Below are 19302 nucleotides of genomic sequence, written 5' to 3'. Positions count from 1 at the left end.
GCAGAGTCTTGCTAAAACACGTTGTAACCACCCCTCTGTTCTGACCTCATTATCGCATTAGAGAAGCAATAATGCGTTGCTTTTAAAAAGGGCAAAGAATTACATGCTATGACATAGATGGAAATGGCTCTTCCTCAGATCACTTGCCAGATCCACTGAATATTCATTTTTTGGCCTTATTATTTAACGCAGGGGGAAAAAGGAAACCTATTCCTGGCCGTCACGGAAGTGAGTCAGAAAAAAAATGGTCCGAACCGGGCCGTCAGTTAATTAAATATTGGCTTGTTACTATGAAAGACGTGTGAAGTTTCTCAGGCTTATTTCTGCATTAGTTGTGCATATTGGCCAAAAACAAGTAGGTTAGGCTGTTTGGAGCGACTCAATATGTGATTGACTTTAATGTATTTAAGTTTCGCTCCCTCCCTCCTTCCACAGGCCTATTTTCTCTCAGTTTGCCTCATTAAATCTTTGTGGAAAATCTCCAGCTCTTGTGGAAGAGACTTTCTTTTGATTAGGCTATAAACAAATGGAGGAGTTGGTTGACATCTCCCAAGACTGTGGCCCTCTTTTGTTTTGCTGCTGCACTGTTGCTGCCCCCCCTCCCCACTCTGACAGGACTCGAGTACTATTCCCCAAAGCCTTTATTCTCGCTCGTTTTCTTTTTTTTTTTTTTCCCGTTCCCTTGCCTAACTCCAATCCCTCCTCCCCTCTGCCTTTGTTAAAGATGGCCCCTCAACCACTCCCCCCCATCTCTCTCCCTCTCTCTCCCTCTCTCTCTCTTGCACAATCTCACTCGCTCTCTCATTATGCGCTCATCCGTTCCGCTGGCTGAGGGCTGAGAGCGGAGCGCTCAGGAGGAGAGTGTTTGGGAAACCAGCGACACGCTGCTGCTGTTTTCTTCCAAAGAAAAAAAAGAACCGAAGTGTCAGGAGCTGCTTTTCCTTTTGCAAACATTCCTCCTCGTTCCCATTTTTTCCCCTCTATTACCGTGTTTGTCCGATGACTTCTCTCATTGACTCACTCCAAGCCTCCTTCAGCCGGCTGACTGAGTGCGCTGACACTGGGACCACTACCTGCTGCCTGGGGATTAAGCGCGCAATGAATACCCGGAGCCTAATTTGTTGTTTTGGCTGCCAGTGAATGTTGGATCGCCACAGAGGAGAAGCTGGTGCATAAATCCTTGCAGCCAGGACACTGCGCGCGCCCTCTGGACCAGGACAACCAAGTGAAAAAGGGACTGGATGCTTGAGGAAGCATATCAAAGAGAGACGACAAACCAGAGAAAGAAAGAAAAGACTGGACAAGTTCTTTCCTGAAAGGCTAAAATAGAAGAAGCTAAATCCACCAAAGTCTTACAAGGATCAGGACGCAATGAGAACCCTTTCCCCTCATTATTTGATTTGGATTCTCTGTCAGGGTACTGACACAAGTAAAGAAAGCCCAACAAATCTTCGCCTCGAACTTCTTGGTTGATTTGTGATCGTGCAGAGATTTTTTTTTTTTCCCCCCTCTGCTTCCACAAGTTCATTCATTTAGAGCGTCTCTGTGTATTGCTGCTCATCCGTATCTGCTTGGGGGGCAAGGCAGCTCTGCACTGACAGCTCGAGTGGGGATTGCGATCGCTCTCCTTCCCAACTTTTTCCCCCTCTCCGCCACTTCTTTTGACCTGCTTTCGGCTCCAGCGCACCAGAGGGGTGGGGGGGGGCAGCTGTTTACCCACTCCACGAGACCGGCCGGGAATAAAGGTTATTGAACTGAGGAGGAGTGGCAGGCACGCAGGAGAGAAGGGAAGGAAAAGCAAACCGTCTCCGCGGACCTGCGAGCATATGGTTTAGCGAGAGGCAGCCAGCTGCTTCCCAGCCGTCCTACCAATCACGCCACAGCAGATAAAAGTTCCTCCAGTGACGGAGTCAGGTTCGGACGGATCTTACGTGTCATGGTCGTATATTTCTTCGCGGTGACAGAAGTGCTCAGACCGTAACTCGTAGGAGTCAGTCACTCGGATACAAAGAAGCAGTTGTGTTGAGACAGCAACACGTCAGGCAAATCACTGCTCACGGTGGGCAGCAAACAGTCATTGCCCCAAACAGGCGACGGCCACAGGGAGGCTGAAAAAGGATGCTCGGATGTCACCCTTTAGGGAAATAGTTGTGACACATGTCATTTGTGAGCACCGGACCTTGGCTTGGTTTGTAAAGGAAAAGAGGGGGAGTGCTCCAGGAGCCTGCATCCCCAGACCTCTTTCACGTCCATCCAATTAACAGTGAGGGTCACTGGGAAGAAAAGAGAGGATTTCTTTTGTGGATTTACTGTCCGTCTGCTTGGAAGTTTTCCGTGTGGATATTTGACAATCCAGAAACACCCACATCCTAATGCACATTTTTCTGGCCGAGGTGCATCTCACACACACACATGCCAAAAGCGCACCGACACACATTTACAAACGCATTATCACCACCCACTTAAAACCACACACATGTTAGCACTGTAAGTATAAACCACTTTACACACACCGCACACACACACACACACACACACACACAGTGAAAGCCCATTAGTTTATGCTTTACTAGCGGGCACAGCAGAATGGAGGTCGTGTGGACAGGTGGGGGGCTGTAGGAGTCCAACATCCCTGTCCCCATGTCTGTCCTCTTTTTCCAAATGGATGTTATTATCTCTAAAAATGTGTTGCTTGGAAACCACTGAAAGCTTGCTGCTGCGATTCTCCGACAGAAACAGTCACCGGGTCCCCGCCACGGTGCTCAGCTGGAACCGCAGCTGAACCATCGACCATTACGCCTCTTTTTTGCTTCACATTTTACCCTCATCTTCATCATCTGCCCTTACCCCCACCGCCATCATTTTTTCCAACGGGTCTTTGGGCACCCCTCGTCGCCCTCCTCGTCCCATCATCTCCTCCACCCTGGAGGGGAGGGGGTCATTGGAGTGGAGCATGAGCGGGTGCCACTATCCCTCGCCAACGCCACAGGAGCAGGACCGCAGGTACCAGCACAAGGTGTCCCTGGTGGTGCGCTACTTCATGATCCCCTGCAACATCTGTCTGATCCTGCTGGCCACATCCACCCTGGGCTTCGCCGTGCTCCTGTTCCTCAACAACTGTACGTTGGTTCGACAGAAACACACAACTTTAGTCACTGCAGTGAAGTCTACTGTGCTCTTTTCTGCAGCACTTTCAGAGTTTAGTAATAGTTTGGTAATTCACAGTATTGGCACTGCCATTAAGACAATTTTAACAGGAAAGAAATTATTTTGCGTTCCAACATTCTCCATCCTTTCTGCATCAAATGTCCTTGTTGAAACAAATGCCCCCTGAAACCTAGCTTACTTTACCTCTCATGACAGCCTTATCTGCACTTGAAGTAGGGACATCAGGACAGCTAAAGTCAAAGCCCCCCTTTCCTTGTTTCTGTGTCTGCAGGCTTGCAAAATTGCTTCATATCTCTGCTCCAAAGACTTGGCATTTACTTTGAACTGCGGGATAAAGTATTAAATGGCGATTAAATGCCTTTGAAGGATGAAAATTTGTCTCTTTGCCTGGAAAGCCCCAACCCCTCCTGTCATCTGCTCCCTCTGCATTATTCTTGTCCCACTGTATATTGAAAGTACAGTGTCTCATTAAGGCTCAATATTTGTGTGCCTTAGTTGAAGGTGGCAGTTTTGACGCTTGGTATCATAGCAAATTCGTGGGTCAAAGAGTTTCCTGAGAGCGTTTCTGACAAGAGAGGTTATTGCTTTGGGTTTTCTCCTGTTAACCCCCATGCTGGGTCTCATTTGAAATTTTTCAACACTGGTGGAAATGCTGCACATGAGATTCTGCACAAAAACAATTTCATTTCAAACTGTGCTTACAAAAGTAGTGAGATCTGATACGCGGCCCTACCCATGACAGGTTTAGCCTTAAATGGTCAATAGTTTGCCTTCACAACATGACTGAAATAGAAATTCACCAGTCACCTGAGCGCAATATGCTTTTCTTTTTTTTTTAACTTTGCCAATAGCTCACCTTCAGGTGTTCCCCTCCTCTATTTGCCTTCCTTTGTTAACACTGACTTATTCATTCTCCTCACTCTCACAGACTTACACAAGCCTATTTCTGAGTGCCTTGTCAGTTTGTCAGTTTGTGTTAAAGGGTAAAAATCCTCTCAAGTGCCCAAAATGAGCTTTGCAAGACCTGTGCCACATAATCACTTAGAACATTATGATAAGTAACTAAATAAGTTAAATAAGCTCTCTTAACGGTCACTTTCATGCTACCAGAATTGGTTTGAAGGGATATATATGCAACACTTTGAGGGAAGTGGCTCTTTTAATGCTCTTTGCCCATGGTTGTTGTTCCACGTCAACCCTTTTACTCCTTTTAATCTATTATCAGGCTGTTTACTTTTCAGCCACGGTTATGGCACAAAGTCCCCGTAGCCTGGAGGATGGCACTACATTAGATGTACCTCTTTGTATTTGAATGTCTACTTCATTTCTAGGTTTGTGTCATTCTATCATTTTTGTCAGTCTCATTCTAATTGGCGGATGTGGGGCAGCAGGCGAAGGATGGTTCATTTGTAACCTCGTCGTGTTACTGAATCAATTTCAGCCAGACAGTTTCTATTAGATTTAATACAAACTCCGTTAAAGCGGGCCAATCTTCACCTCTCAGATGACCAAGTGAAAAGAAATGTGCGCTGGAGAAACTGATGAAGTGAAAAGAGCTCTATTATACTGCCAAGAGCCCTCGCCATGTGGCCACAAGGACAGCTGGGTAGTATAGTGTTAGTGGTGGTAGCGGTGACGTGTGTGTGTGTGTGTGTGTGTGTGTAGTGGGAGGAGGGGTGTAAGAGGAGTCATGGAACCTCAGATTCACAATTTCTATTACCATATGGGGTGAAGGAAGTCCACACACACACACACACACACACACACACACACACACACACGCACACACACACACAGTTTGTAAGTCCACCCCCAAACCCTACTGTGTACCACACACAGACACGCACTTGCTTTATCATTCTGTACAACTATACATCAGCCACTCCAAAGGGGAATGTGACACACATACAAAGATGCGCGCACACACACACACACACACACACACACGCTCTTCCTGCACATGGCTAAATGTCACAGTCAGACACATATTGATTTGCCGAAGATATAGGGTGAATGATGGCCATGTCGTGACATTCTCAAAGGCACGTGAATTCACGCAGGCTTTGCCAGGCGCAAAGGGAGATGGGACAGCCTGATATGTTTATGGAAAGACCTTATCTTGTCCTTTCATTATGGAAATGTGACGAAATCGTTTAGCTTCTCCCCGCATCTCGGCTCACTTTGTGCGGCACCTTCTCTGTCAGGCTCTTTCTGATTCACCTTGTGCCACAATACGTCTGCACCTGTGCACGTTTGTGTGTCTCCAGACATGCTTGTGATTGTGACACAGGAAGTACAGCCGGTGTTGCACGTCTGTTTTTGTGTGTGCTTGCGTACGCTCCTTTACGCTTTCAGCCCAACTTCTATATTTTCCTCATGCCAATTTCTCTTCCTCTCGTTTTATATGTTTCTTGAAATCCCCCCCAGATGGAAATCAGTTACCGTCATGACTGACTGGAAAACAGCTTCAGCAGACACTTCATTATTCACCTCCAGCAACAGCCTCGCCTCTCCTCTCTCTCTCTCCTCATTTTTTCTTCACAAGCACGCCCTCTCTCTTTCTTTCTCCCCTTTCGAAGCCACGGCTGTTGACAAGCAATTTTAAGTCAGCCTAAATTTAAAACTCAGCTGTGTCTTGGGACACCGAAGAGTATTGCAGAAGTCCTGAGAAAGGCTTCAGCGCAGTGGTTGACGGCGCACCGGAAAAATGTGTTAGCGGGGTAATTGATGTGATGTGTTTTATCTTCCTCATTATCCCTCACAGTGCAGAGACGTTGTAGACATGGCTGGGTGGCTGCACATCCTCTCTGAATGTGAGTGTTGGTGTGTTTGTTCGGCGCAGGCAGGTCTGACAACTCACCGGGGCTCTGCTTAATGAGTTAGACAGTCGGGTTGACTGCAAGAGTGCAGATGTGGTTTGGCTGGGTTGTGCTTGGTACTCCAGTGCCATGGTACTCCAGTGACCAGTGCATCATGGCCGTTTAGGAGCACGCCATGTTTGGATGCTGAGCTGGAAGCATTTTCTTTTCTTATGAGATACTTTCCTGATTCAGTGCCATATGTCTATGGTGTCTGTATACTCTTTGAATCATCATTGAGCTAACCAACATCTTCTGTTCAGCACTGAAATGACTGGAATGAGTTTTTTAATCTATCCAGTCAGTTAACAAAAATTGCATCTACCGAAATTTGATTAGACAATCAATCGTTAAACAAACAAAAGCCAAACACCTTCTGATTTCAGCTTCTCAAATGTGAGAATTTGCTTTTTTTTTCCCTATTGTAAATTAAATATATTTGTTTCGGGCTGTTTGTCGGACACTATAAGCAATTTGGAGAATCCCCAAAGGCTCTTGGAAATTGCTTTTTAACTATTTTTCCTTTTTTGTAGCCTAAACAATCAATTGTATAATCGAAAAATAATCATCAATTTAATTGAGAATAACAAATAAATGTTGCAGTCTTAATTGTCGTAGTTTTGTTATTTTCTAGTCTTTGTTTTGTCACTTACAACATCACTTATTTCTCCCTGATAAACAATGTCAAACCGTTGTTGATCCACTTACATTGCTTTGTTAAGACTGGCCTCATTTTCTAGCAGCGAGGTGTCAAAACTGCAAAGGCTCAGGTTTCGTGCGATTTTCCCCCTGAGTGTTACTCCCTGTTCAGCCACCTGACACTACAGGTCTTGTTTAATGGTTCCCATAAACCAACGAGCCTTATGTCATCGTCTTCTGGGTGTTGACTTGGAGAGCAGTATGATGTCATTGGATATTTTAAGGGGGAAAAAAAAATATATTTTGATTTATCCTGCATATGGTTGTTGGCGGGGGTGGGGGCGGGGGTGGGTGGGGGGGGACTGAACGGCCTTTCACTGATTTACTGTGTGTCATCATTCTTGCGAAATTTGAAATCTTATCTCAACCCAAAACAAAACAGATCCCTTCACCTGTGTTCTCACTTCTCATGTGCTCTTATAATCCGGTGTGGTCTGGGATAAAAAGACTGTAGAAAGAATGAGTGACAAAACAATGATGGTACCACTATGGCTGAAATGTACTCCCGTCGATTAGCTCAGCTGGGCTCCTGCAGGGCCCAGTCACTGCATTAGAATGTGTTAGATAGAAAAGCCAAGCCTGTAGACAGAAAGTATCTTTTTTTTTCTTTGCAGCAACTCAATTACTTCGCCTTTATCCCTAGGAAGTCTCCGAATCTCCCCAAAACTAAAAACCTATTTCTCTCTCTTTCTCTTTTATCTCTTGCAGACAAACCACCTCACTTCACTCCGGCTCAGCCTCCTGATGGTAAGTCCTCTGTGGTTTCTCACTGCTTGCCTTCACTGACCGCTGCTGTTTTGGGGTTGTACCTGTGAATAATGACCTTGACCAGCGGATCCCATCCTTTGAAGTGGGCAGCCGTCTGTGCGCCGTGCCAGACTTGGCTGCTCCGCTTTTTGTCTCTACGCTGTTGGTATGGCAGGCACGAGGCCAGGTCTGCTCAGGGCTTTGATGTGAGAAGGATCTTTTGATGACTTGATTTGATCTGCTCTGCACGGCTAGTTGGGCTGATGTTCAATACCTGTTACCACAGCAGCATTCACATCCTTCTGATAGAGTCTAATAGGATAATAACCCCCTTTTCCTGGGTATTCTATATTCTACTGGTAGGGGTTCGTAGGCCAGCAACATCACTCTCCTTGTTATCCACATGTTCACATCCATTCTCACACATAGAAATCTTTGCTACGGGTACTGCATTGTTTCACATGTTTTCTGGCCCAGTAACATGAGCTGTTAATTAAAAAAGCAACAATTTATTTCCAAAACGGTGGATTCTACAAGCTTTAATTGGAAGAAAACAGCTGGTTTTCAAGCTGCTATCATGAATATTTATCAGAGGCAGCACAGTGAGACAATGTTTGATAGGCTTTGGTGTTGTATTTTTTTACTGCACTGACAGACAGGCAGGGATGGACTCCTACTAGTTCTGAAGGTGTTCTATCATCCTGCTTGTGTGCAGGCTACAAAGCCAGAGGTTTGGAGGAAGAAAACACGGGGAGAAACTGTTTCTAATGATACCAGCCGGCCAACTGATGCCAGGGACAAAAGGCCACAGTGGGGGCTTGCTGAATCTGTTTCTGATAATTGCTCAATCACTCGCCCCATAGGCCAGCTTGTTTGGAAAAGCAACCTGTGAAAGATGTCAGCTAAAAAAAAACATATCAAATTAGAGGTGGTTTATGATGAATGTGATTGTCTGGCGTAGTCAGGACAATAGGCTGTACATTGTCAGTGTGAAATGGCTGTTGCGTTTGGCTTCAACAAATAATTGTGCTTGATTGGAGTATTTTTCAACTCTGCTTCACCTCAACACCCGAGGAGTGTACGCGACGTCTATTTCTCCCTCTTTGTGCCCCATACCACAACACATAGGCGATTCAATTGCTGCCAGCAAAGTTTAAAGCAGCTGGTTGTTTTTGTTTTAATGACAAAAAAATGAAATTGACTTGACAATTGATTATATCTCAAAGAGAGGTCCGTATTTGTCTGGTTTTTAAAAGCAAATATTGCCATAAATATTGCCATTGCCTCTCCATTGCGAAAATAAGAAACAGTATGCTGGCAATGAAGTAGCCCATTTCTGTCTTCCATTGGATTTTCCCCTACAAAAGAAATAACGCCCTGCTTTATCGATTGAGCCACTCATTTCCCATGTATTAAAGTTCTTGCTGTCTTAGGGGCACAGTTTGTTTCTGCACTAGTCAACCGTTTAAAAGCTGCTGCTAGCCCTTAATTACATTTCCAATAGTTCTGTAGGCTTTCCATCAGCAGCCTATGCTGTTTTAATATGCCAAGCAAAACAAAAGGCAAAGTCTCCAATCAGTCGGGTAAGCCTGCTCTGTGGGACGCAGTTTCTCCGGGTCATTTAATACTGGAGAGATTAGTGAGACAATTAGAGTTGGCCCAAATAAGACAGTAGGCCACTTTTTGAAGACGCACGGTTTAGTAGTGGTGGAGGGGCGATTAAAAAGATGCACTAGACCAACAGAGGACTAATATGGCTCTGCTATTAGTCAAATCTGCTTCAAAGAGCACAGGGCCTGTTCTACTGAACTTGTCCTCAGTGCCAAGGACACTCTGCTCCCCGGTACTTCATTACAGGAAATCACAGACAAGATACCAAGGAGTCTGCATTTTTAAACAGCCTAATTTGTCTCTGAACTGCTGTTGATGAGACGTCCTTATTAGCGTGAGGAAATTCTGCAGAAAGTAAAGGAATTTGTTCTGCAAATTAGAGTGAGAGAATCTTGGGACTGGCTGGGGGAAAATGCAGGTTCGGCACAACATGAGCAAAGCGCTTAGATGATATTTATGGCGTGCACCACCCGCAAATAGCTGACGAATCCTCCCCAGTGAATGGCCTATAATCACCAGTCAACAAAAAAGTGACAAAAGTCACAAAGCAGCCTTTAATTAGGCTCTTTCTTTGAAAGCTCAAAGCAGCAGTTGCTTGGCTCAGGCCACGCTCATTATTGCCTGTCGTCTCCTGATAATAAGACAGTTGTTGCGTGTTTGGTCAAAGCTAGAAAGCTCAGAGAATTTGCAGCTTGTGGGATTAGTATTGGACATTGGAAGGAGGGTCGACTCCGAAATGCTTGATGACGTGCCACGGATGTCCCCATCCAGAGAAAAAAACTGTGTTTGTCCACTGATGAAGGACATAGGAAGGAGGCAGCAGTAATATTAAGTTATTTAAGTTACGTTTATTAGAGATTAAAAAACCAGGTATTAATGCCCTTTGATTTATCCTAAGAATAGTTGTAGTTGAACAACCTCCAAAGAATACATTCATGTCTTGAATTCTGTCTCAAGGTCTTCCACTAAGAAGAAAATCAGGTGTAGACAGCTCCCCGGAGGTATCCTTCAATTTCATTCTATTATGACCTTAGGTGACTAAACACTGGCCAAACATGATTCAGGCCAGAGATTCAAAGACAGAAAATGTAATGGAGAATTGCACCTCAGACAGTTCAGAGGTCCTCTGTGACTGTAGCCGTCTCCGGCACAAGTTGCCTGGCAGGAGCACATTTGCCGTGAATCCTTCAATTTCGCATTTGTCACTGACAGTGTTCCCCAGAGGATGCGCCTCACTGACAGACAAAATAAACTCCTGGACTAAAATGTGATTTGATCTAAGATGGTGGGATGACTGGAAAAAAAAAAAGTGCCAGTGGGCTCACTTACACTTTGAGAACACTACCTCTTCCTAAAGAATTGACATAACTCTTTGTCAGCTCTGGGAGAATACAGTAACTAAGCACTCCACAGCCATTACCCTCTCAGATAGTAGGGGGGGGGGGGGACACACACACACATACACCCACAACTATTCTGTAATTTATTCTGCCTGAGCCTTTCCCTGTGTTCTTGACACTAAGCCTGACTGGGAGAGAGGCAGAATTAATTATGACTCCTCAGCCTATCTTAATTAAATCATTTCACATCATAGATTTCACACAACAGAGGCAAAATATCTACCTCATCTTTTAGCCGGGGTGGGGGTGCTGGCTGAGAATGCCTCACATCAAGATATCAAAGGTACACTGTAAAGTTGCCTCTCCAGGTTTACTATTTCACATAAGAGTCGTCATGTCCAGCTTTTAACAGGGAGCAGCTTGTTAGGCCAATAGTGTTGAGGCTGGTGGGGGAAAGCAGAGGGGGCAGCCTTGACTTTATCAACAGAGAAGTTTGTTGCCCTTTGAAAGTACACAGAGCTTTCAAATTGCACAGCTGAACTCTGTATCCTCACCTTGGTCAGGGTAGTCTGTCTCGTTTGGTGTCTGTGGACTCAGCAGATGCTTACGTGAGCTCAGTAAGTAGTGTTTTTCATAAACAAAGGTGAAAGATAGGAATTAGCCAAGTCCCATCAACCCTCAAGTCCAACCATCCACGCCTTTGACAGCATGCCCACTAAGGCTCGCCTCACCTCACCTCAGCTTACCTAGTATTGATCCACCAAGACAGGTTAGAAGTAGTGCTCCAAAAAGAGAAAAACAAAAATATTAGCCCGAATGGAGAGAACCGAGTGGGCCGGAGCTGTAAAGTGCAGCACTATTTGCTTTTTATTCCCTCTGACATGGAGTAATTATTGACACAGTTAGAAGTGTGGGTTTCTTTGATATGTCCCCCGGCTGTGGAGCAACCCCCACCGATTGTTGATGCAGGTTACTCCAGAACCTCGGACCTTTCAAGGATCAGCAGTTCTTTGATGTAGATGGACAGCACACTGAGCTATCTGTGGCTGTGATCTGGGAAGCTGTCAGCCAGCACCCTGATAGCTATGTCTGATTTGTCAGCATTAGGCCCCTCTCTGTTTTACAGAAGCTACACAGAGGTGTGATGTCTGAACTGAAGTAAATTCATTCCAACTTTGTAAAAGTTACTTTGTTCTTTCTAATGGTGGAGCAGTAGATTAAGAAAAAACAACAACTATAAAATAAAAAAGTTCATGAAATGAAATAGTAAGAATGACTTAAGCGAGATAAACAAAACCCCATTGACAGTATGAATCCATGCGAGCTAATTAATAGCTAATTAATCCTTATCGAAGCCCGTATCTCTCAGCATGGCGATGCAGCGAGATGGTTGAAAGCCCACCCCATCTCAGCTTTTTGTCATATACTGGAAGTAATTAGTGTGCAGAATGGCTGAATGTCGCTTTAAATGAGCTCTCTATGTTCCTCACATGTTGACGCGACGGCAGCCATTCAGCACCAGTGAAAGGCCGTGTCGTTAGTTTTCCAATTAACACAGCGGCAAGTTATTTTAAATCGGGACTCAGTTGTCGTTCCACTTTAAACCGTGATGGGCAGGCGTTAATTTAATTGTTGGGTGGTGGTGTTGGAAAATAACCACACTGGGTAGTGTAACCAGTGCGACGAATTTCATTGTCAGGTTGTTAATTAGAGGAAAATAAGTGGCTTGCCGTGTCAGTATTTTGCTGAACAATATTTTGCCGTGATATTCGCCGAGTCCTGCATCGCGCTCAGTGTTTTCCTTATTAAGAAGTGGAAGCTATCAGAGCGTTTTGCTCTGTGGTGACATTATCCACCCTGTTCACACAGATACTGTATATGTCTTAGTCTCCTGCAGAAGCAATGTTTGCTGTGAAAGTCAGGCATCTGCAGTTCAGCGATCTCTTGTTCTCTCTCTCTCTCTCGCTCTGTCAGACACACACATGCACTCACACAGACGTACGCACACACTTACTCTCTTGAACATTTCACCCCTTGCTTCTTGTTTTTCCTCACTCAGCCAGAAACATTGTTTACAGATTGTAGTTGAACTTCAGGATGTGAGCATGAACACACATACACCCCCGTCACACACACACACACACACACACACACACACACACACACACACACATTACAGAGCCCCAAACATCCGATTTTACAGTTTGTATTAACTTGTATCCGTGCGTGTGTGTGTGTACTGTAGGAATGTCGGTGTATATGTGCTTTGTGTTCCTGTGTGTGTGTGTGTGTGTGTGTGTGTGTGTGTGTGTGTGTGGATTAGGCTGATGGTTGGAGGTTCAGAATGGATAGTTTCCTGCCCTCATTGTGTATGAGGAACACACACACACACAAACACACACACACACACACACACACACACTCAAATTCTCAAATTTGAAAATGATTAGATATTAGTTTGTTGTCTGTTGATCTTCTGTGTCAGTACATTTATTGGAGGTTGTCATGGCAACCAGATGTGTGGAACTAGTTGTGGACTCGTAGTCGATGGAGTCAAGGTAGAGCCCTGGTTCACAGTCTATTCACAGCCTGCTCCTATGGTTTCTCCAGCTGCAGTAAGAACTCTGCTAACACACACACACACACACACACACACACACACACACACACACACACACACACACAGTGCGTAGCTCTTTGCCTACGTGCTGTCGTCATCCCCCTTTCATCTGGCTTCTGGACCCGGCAGCCCTGACGTCAAGCAGAATCTCTGTGTGTATGTGTCGAATATATGTGCTCCGCTCCACTCGACACAATTACAAAACACTGACACATGGTCCAGCAGCATGCCAGCAATGCAATTTGCAGCCGGCTGGCTTTTTCCGCAATAAAGACGCACACATACACATGCTATACACCCATATATGTGTGTCTGTATAGCATGCTGATTGCTACCCTCTCACTGAGCTTGTATAAGATTTATGATAGTAGAGAGAATGCCAGAGGGCAGAAGATATTGAGACAAAGAGAGAAACAAAGAAAAAAAGACTGCAAATCACTCCTATTTGAATTTTTCTGTTTGGCTTTTTCCCTCAGTGCAAAGAAACACATAGAAATACAGATGATATATAGCATATATTGTAGCTGGGGGAGTGAAGGGAGACAACATATTATATGCAACAGTGTGACACAGAGCTAGCCAGGGGCGCAGTGGAGGGTAAAGATGTGTTAAACTATTTACACACCTGTCAAAGTCTGATATAGTGTTAATGCATATCCCTGGAGCAGTTCTGTAGATTATATGTATGCGTATATGCAAGTTCTGGACCTGCTGAGTTTGGAATTGCTATATTTGCCCTCCAGCTGGACCATGGGTTAATCATGTGAGCACATACAGTAGCCGCCAGTGAGCCACCACACTGTGCAAGGTAGAAATAAGAAAAAAAATTGAATGGCTTTTGAGCAGCATTGTCTTTTGACTATTGCATGAAGCAGACACACTTAACAGACAAAACCCTTTTCGGATATGCACTTTTTGAATGACTCACTTTTCTATAATAATTCTTAACAAAATCTGCCTACTCAGGACCTTGTAACATCCTCAGGGCTGAATACAAAGTCTCACTTTAATGATATACAAGGTTACGTCTATGCAAACGTGCGAATATATACATATTTTATATATTAAATCGGCCTCCTGTGCCAATATTTTAATTAAGCGTTGTAATAAATTTCATTGTTAATAGTCATTTTGATTTAAATCTCTTATGCACAAAGAAAAACATGTTTCATAAACCACTAGAACAAAACACTTAACCGGTAAGATCCTTCTTGGTCTTGTATCTGCTCAGTATGTTTTCAAAGATTTGTCTTCTTTGAGAATTTTTCTTCCCCTGCACTCCAAAAGAGGAAAAAAAAAAAAAAAATCTCTAACAATGCATTTATATGCACCAACGCAATCAATAGATTCATCAGGCCAAGCTGGCTGAACTTTTCAACTTTAACTATAGAATTCAAAAGCCTCGATATAGAAGCAGTGGACATGCATGTGATTCTTTACATAGTGCACTGGGCGTCTGTGCACGCAGACGCTTTCCCGCACATGTGTGGTAGCGGTTGTTTGTCAGTGCTCAGCAGATGAAAAAAAAACTGACGTCACACAGACCCTCATGACTGCGGAAAATATCATTCGGGCTTAAGTGGTCAGCATTCAAGCCGCAGAGATAACCAGCCATTCAGTTTAAAAATAAAATTCATCAGGAAGACAGTCAGTGTGGGAACGCTCCTCTCCTCCCATTCTTATTTTCCAACTAATCACTGTCATGGTGAGAAGGAAAATAGCCGCTTTATTCAGAAGGATCGTGATACCTGTGCATCTGTCTGTCTTGAAGGAACAGTTTACACGAGGAACAGTGATGTTTTGTGCACTCTGATTGAAATGAGGGGAATTAAGTTTCTCCCAAGGCTGCCTTTGTGCCTGTGTTGCTTCGCTCACTTCCCATACATTTATCTCTTCATTACATTACATCGCCCTCGGCGTTTTAGCCGCACACCTTGGAGTGTGTATGATAAAAGCAAATAGAGATTATGCTCAGTATTCCAGCAACTCACACATCTGCCCGCTTTCTCATTTCCATAATGAGAGAGAGAAAGGAGAGAAATAGAAACAGAATGAAGAATCTAGAACAATTTCAGCAATTTAGCTGTTGTGATTAGTTTTGAGAGAAAAAAAAAAGATGGAAGTTTATTGTGTGTTTCTTGATTGTGCACAGCATATCTGTGTGTGTGTGTGTGTGTGTGTGTGTGTGTGTGTGTGTGTGTGTGTCCTTGCAATATGGTTGAACAGGTTTTATCTTGTGTGCTTGTATGCTTCCACATTTACACAATGTGATGATGGAAACTGTGAAAACAGAAAGTGTTATGAAATGTCAAAGGTCTCCTATAATAAGCCAACTGGCAGGCTAACGTGTGTGCTCGTATATCTGCTGAGCACTCGTCCAGTCGAGCTTGTTTTTTTTCTACTGGAGTCTCGTGCACCCCAGTACACTCTGTAACTCCATAATTAGGGGTTGGTGTCACTGAAGACATACACTGTGTGTGTGTGTGTGTGTGTGCTCTTGTAACTTGAGGAAATGGCTGCATTAACTGTAAATGGATATTTGGTCCAACCTCTTAGTCTTTAGTGTCAGGGTTAAGGGTTACACTGCAAAAAAATTCAAATCTTAAACGCGTAACTGTAGTCTCAAAAACATTTTTCTCCACGGCAGCAGAAGGTGGGACTTATTTCAATGCTTTTAGTATATTTTTGCATGTAAAATGTGAAAAGAAATGGGAAATTCACTAAAAGATTATATTTTAAACTCTTTTTATTGCATAATGGGAAATTAAGGATTCGGGATTTTTGGAGCTTGACCCCTTCTAGAGACTGAATGAGAGGATAACTTAACCTAACTAATCAAAACTTAATTTTGATTCATCATTTTAAATTACTGGAATAGCCCTTTAATGGAGCAAACATTTGCTAGACAATGCTGAAGAAATAACTTTTTCAGATGCGTACTCCAGCGTGATAATTGTGTTTCGTCACTCCAATGATAATTCAGTGAAGTGCTTTCAACTTCCTTGACAAACTGACACACACACACACACACACACACACACACACATACTGCATATGCAAACACACTAGCAGAGCTCAGAGTGAAGTGTTTTGCGATGTGTGTGTCTGGCTTGATATATGGTCGAATGAGTTGTGTGTCAAATTACATGAAAGCACTCAAATTCAGTCAGTTGTGTAGCCACACACACATGCACTCAACTCATGTGGACATGTGGAATTTCATTGTGAGTGAGCTCATGTCTCACACATGCGCACACACACACACACACATACACACGTCTCGCAGGAAACAAGGCATCTAGTGTGAGTCCTTCCACATGTGATGTGTATTAACTGTGACATTTCCCACTGGTGTCAGACAGCTCTCGTCTCCCACAGCTGCCTCCTGTCACTACACTGCAAAAACTACATTTTGAAAATAACAAGTAGGGGATTCCTGAGACTTGAAATACATTAAAAGTTCATCAGCAGGTTGACATGTTTTTATTTTAGTATCTTTCAGATAACTTGATTCATGGACACATTTGTAACTGGTAGTACTTGAGATTCTTGCTTTTTTATCAGTGTTTAATCAGCTGTGATAGTGACAAGATTGATGTCTGAGAAAAAGTGGCTTTACTGAGGCCATTTGAACTGGAGAGATGTTTTTTTTTTTTTTTTTTGCAGTGCGCATTCCTCTTAATTCTTTTGCTCTCCATCTCGTCTTTCTCTACTCCCTCTAAAACTAACACACAAACACATTCCACACAAACACAGGCACCACAGACTCAACTACAATCCTAAGCTGTGCACACCTCTTACATATACACACACACACACACACACACACACACACAATAGCACAAAGACCCCCGACTGTGGCTACAACCTACCAGGTGTGTTTATGTCTGCAGGAAATGTTCTAGTGAATAATGAGTGTGTCTGCGTGTGTGTGTGTGTCTAATTCAGTCCATTAGTTGTGGATGTATCTCATGCATGGTAGTTGGAAGGAGGAAATGGGGACACAAAGCAGCACCGCTGCTGCTATGCAAGTTAAGTACGGCTCCCACGATGTAGTAAGTGGAGGGAAGACTCAGTGCTTATATTGACAGTGGACTGTCAAACAGTGGCTCCCAACCTGTGGGCTAAGACCCCCCCACAACAGGCTGAAGTGATTACCTGGGTTGAAACTGTGGATTTTTCTCTAGGATTTGCTTTGCTCTTTAAACCTGCATAGTTTTAGTCTAGCTCTTGTGATGTACTCATAGCTTTGTATTAAGCGATCACAAGCTACAAATGCTGGCAACCGCTTTTGTAAAAGACCTGGAATGTATCACTGAGCAATGCACTGAAAAGACTTAGGAAGAGAAAAAGCAGTGAGACGGAGGTGACCGTGGAGCCACAGAACAATTAAGGGACAATGGAGGGAAAAAAAAGTAGAAAGCAAGGGAAGGAGTTGAAGAAAGAAAATAAAGGTAAGAAGGAAGATATGAGGGAGGGGGCACTAGATTTAAAGAATTAGATAAGAAAGAAAGAGAATGAAACCTGGAGAGTGAGAGCACAGTATGTTGGGCAACAATTCAGACATAAGCACTTCACCATCCTGCATACTGAGAATATTAAGTTATCATCTTTCAGAAATTGACCTGAACTGAAATTCGCCTTCGATTTATCTCCCTCCTCCTTATTCCTTTTTTTTTTTTTTTCTCTTCCTTGCTCTCCCAGAAATCCTCCCCACTTTGCCCCATTGCTGAGGGCTTGTCAGCCTGGGGGGAGGACTTAGCACCTTCAGTCTGTGTGTGAGAGCGAGCGTGTGTGTGTTTGTCAGGAGCAGATAGAGAAATTTAATTAAAACAGGTCGGTCCAATTGGAACCTTTTATAGACTACCGCTCACCGCAAAACTCCCCTTTCGAGTCAGAATGCATTGTTCCATCTGTAGCTCAGCTGGGCCCTGCTCTGTCATATCAAAGGCCAACATTGCTGAATCTTGTAATAAAAAAAAATCAAAATTGGACTCGATCAAGTCAATAAATCTTTGCGGAGCTCAAATGTCAACGACGTAGGTTTTCTTAGCTGGACTTAAATGCCTCGTGTGTGATCAGTGCATTTACGCCCACGAGGGGTGGAGTTTAATTCAGAGACCCAAAGCCTTGTAACACTCATCAATCCAATGAGAGGCAATACATTTCCTCCTGTTCAAAATGAGACTTTTATGCCAGCAGAAGCACCAAAGGGGAAAAAAGTGTAATTACGTCAGTGCCATGCTGGGTTCATCTGATGCCATTCCAGGATTCAATCACTTTCCCCACCCCCCCCGACCAGTTCCATTAAAGCTGAGAGGAACGGTGATTGGTTTGGGTGATGATGTGAAGCTTCCTGCTTTTGTCTTTTAATCAGATAACAGAGTTTTGGGTATTTTTTTGGTCTGGAGTGGCTCTGATCTGGAGCTGTTAGAGATGGCAGCCAGGTTACGGTGCTCCTGTTGGACGGACGCACAGATCAGGAGCCGCTACAGAGCGGCGGGGGCAGTGGCAGGGGCAGATGGCAGCCAATACACACACGTAAACACACACACACACTTTCTGTTCCTGGGGCAGTGTTAGATTGGTCACAGTAGCCCTCCTGCAAAAGATGAGATATGGCGTAGGAGATAGGACGTGGCTAGCTTCAGGGACTGGATAAACACACACACACACACACACACACACACACACTCATTATTATGCATCAGCACACCCTCTAGCCAATGCAGGTAAACAAACAGGGATTGTGTTTGTCAAAGGCTGCACCATAAAGCCAACTTAAGTACAAGATGATATCAAGTCTATCCCTGCTGCTCATTGGCCAAATATATTTCCTACGCAAACTAGCTCAACTTTTCTGTATGCACTAGCACATATGGAGTAAACAGTGATACGTAGTGAATTAGGATCTAACCCAGGCCTGTTCAGTGAAAGGTAGGGATCTGTGGTTGTCTTTTAAGGGATGTCACACAGTCCCCATGAAGTTAAATTTTGCAAGCAGCCATACATATTTAACTCTCTTCGATGCAGCTTTGATAACCTTTTTAAATTTTTTAAAAGTTGCAATCTGCAACATTTGATATGAACTCATCTCTGTCTTGCTGCTCCCGAGTGAAGGCCGTCGATTTGATGCGGTGAAAATGTTCAATCAAACCATCAAAGGCTTTAAATTTGCTCTTCAGAACATTGGAGAAATAATGTTCTTTACGTGCAGCAAGTCGAAGAGGAGGCTAGGCTGTTAGCACTGGGCTACAAC

General features: G+C 43.9%; 1 protein-coding gene across 1 annotated transcript in view; it reads left to right on the top strand.

Annotated features, from left to right (window-relative positions):
• The window catches only part of agrn (agrin), a 233982-nt gene that overhangs the window by 84597 nt on the left and 130083 nt on the right, over window positions 1–19302 (top strand). Inside the window, exon 3 of the mRNA XM_070839320.1 lies at window positions 7434–7472. Within this exon, the coding sequence (XP_070695421.1) occupies window positions 7434–7472 (39 nt within the window). The remainder of the gene's footprint in view (window positions 1–7433; window positions 7473–19302) is intronic.

This window comes from Pempheris klunzingeri, chromosome 11 (genome assembly GCF_042242105.1).
Source record: "Pempheris klunzingeri isolate RE-2024b chromosome 11, fPemKlu1.hap1, whole genome shotgun sequence".
Classification (NCBI taxonomy): domain Eukaryota; kingdom Metazoa; phylum Chordata; class Actinopteri; order Acropomatiformes; family Pempheridae; genus Pempheris; species Pempheris klunzingeri.
Note: the sequence above shows the minus strand (reverse complement) of the source record. Positions and strands in the feature narration are given on the sequence as shown.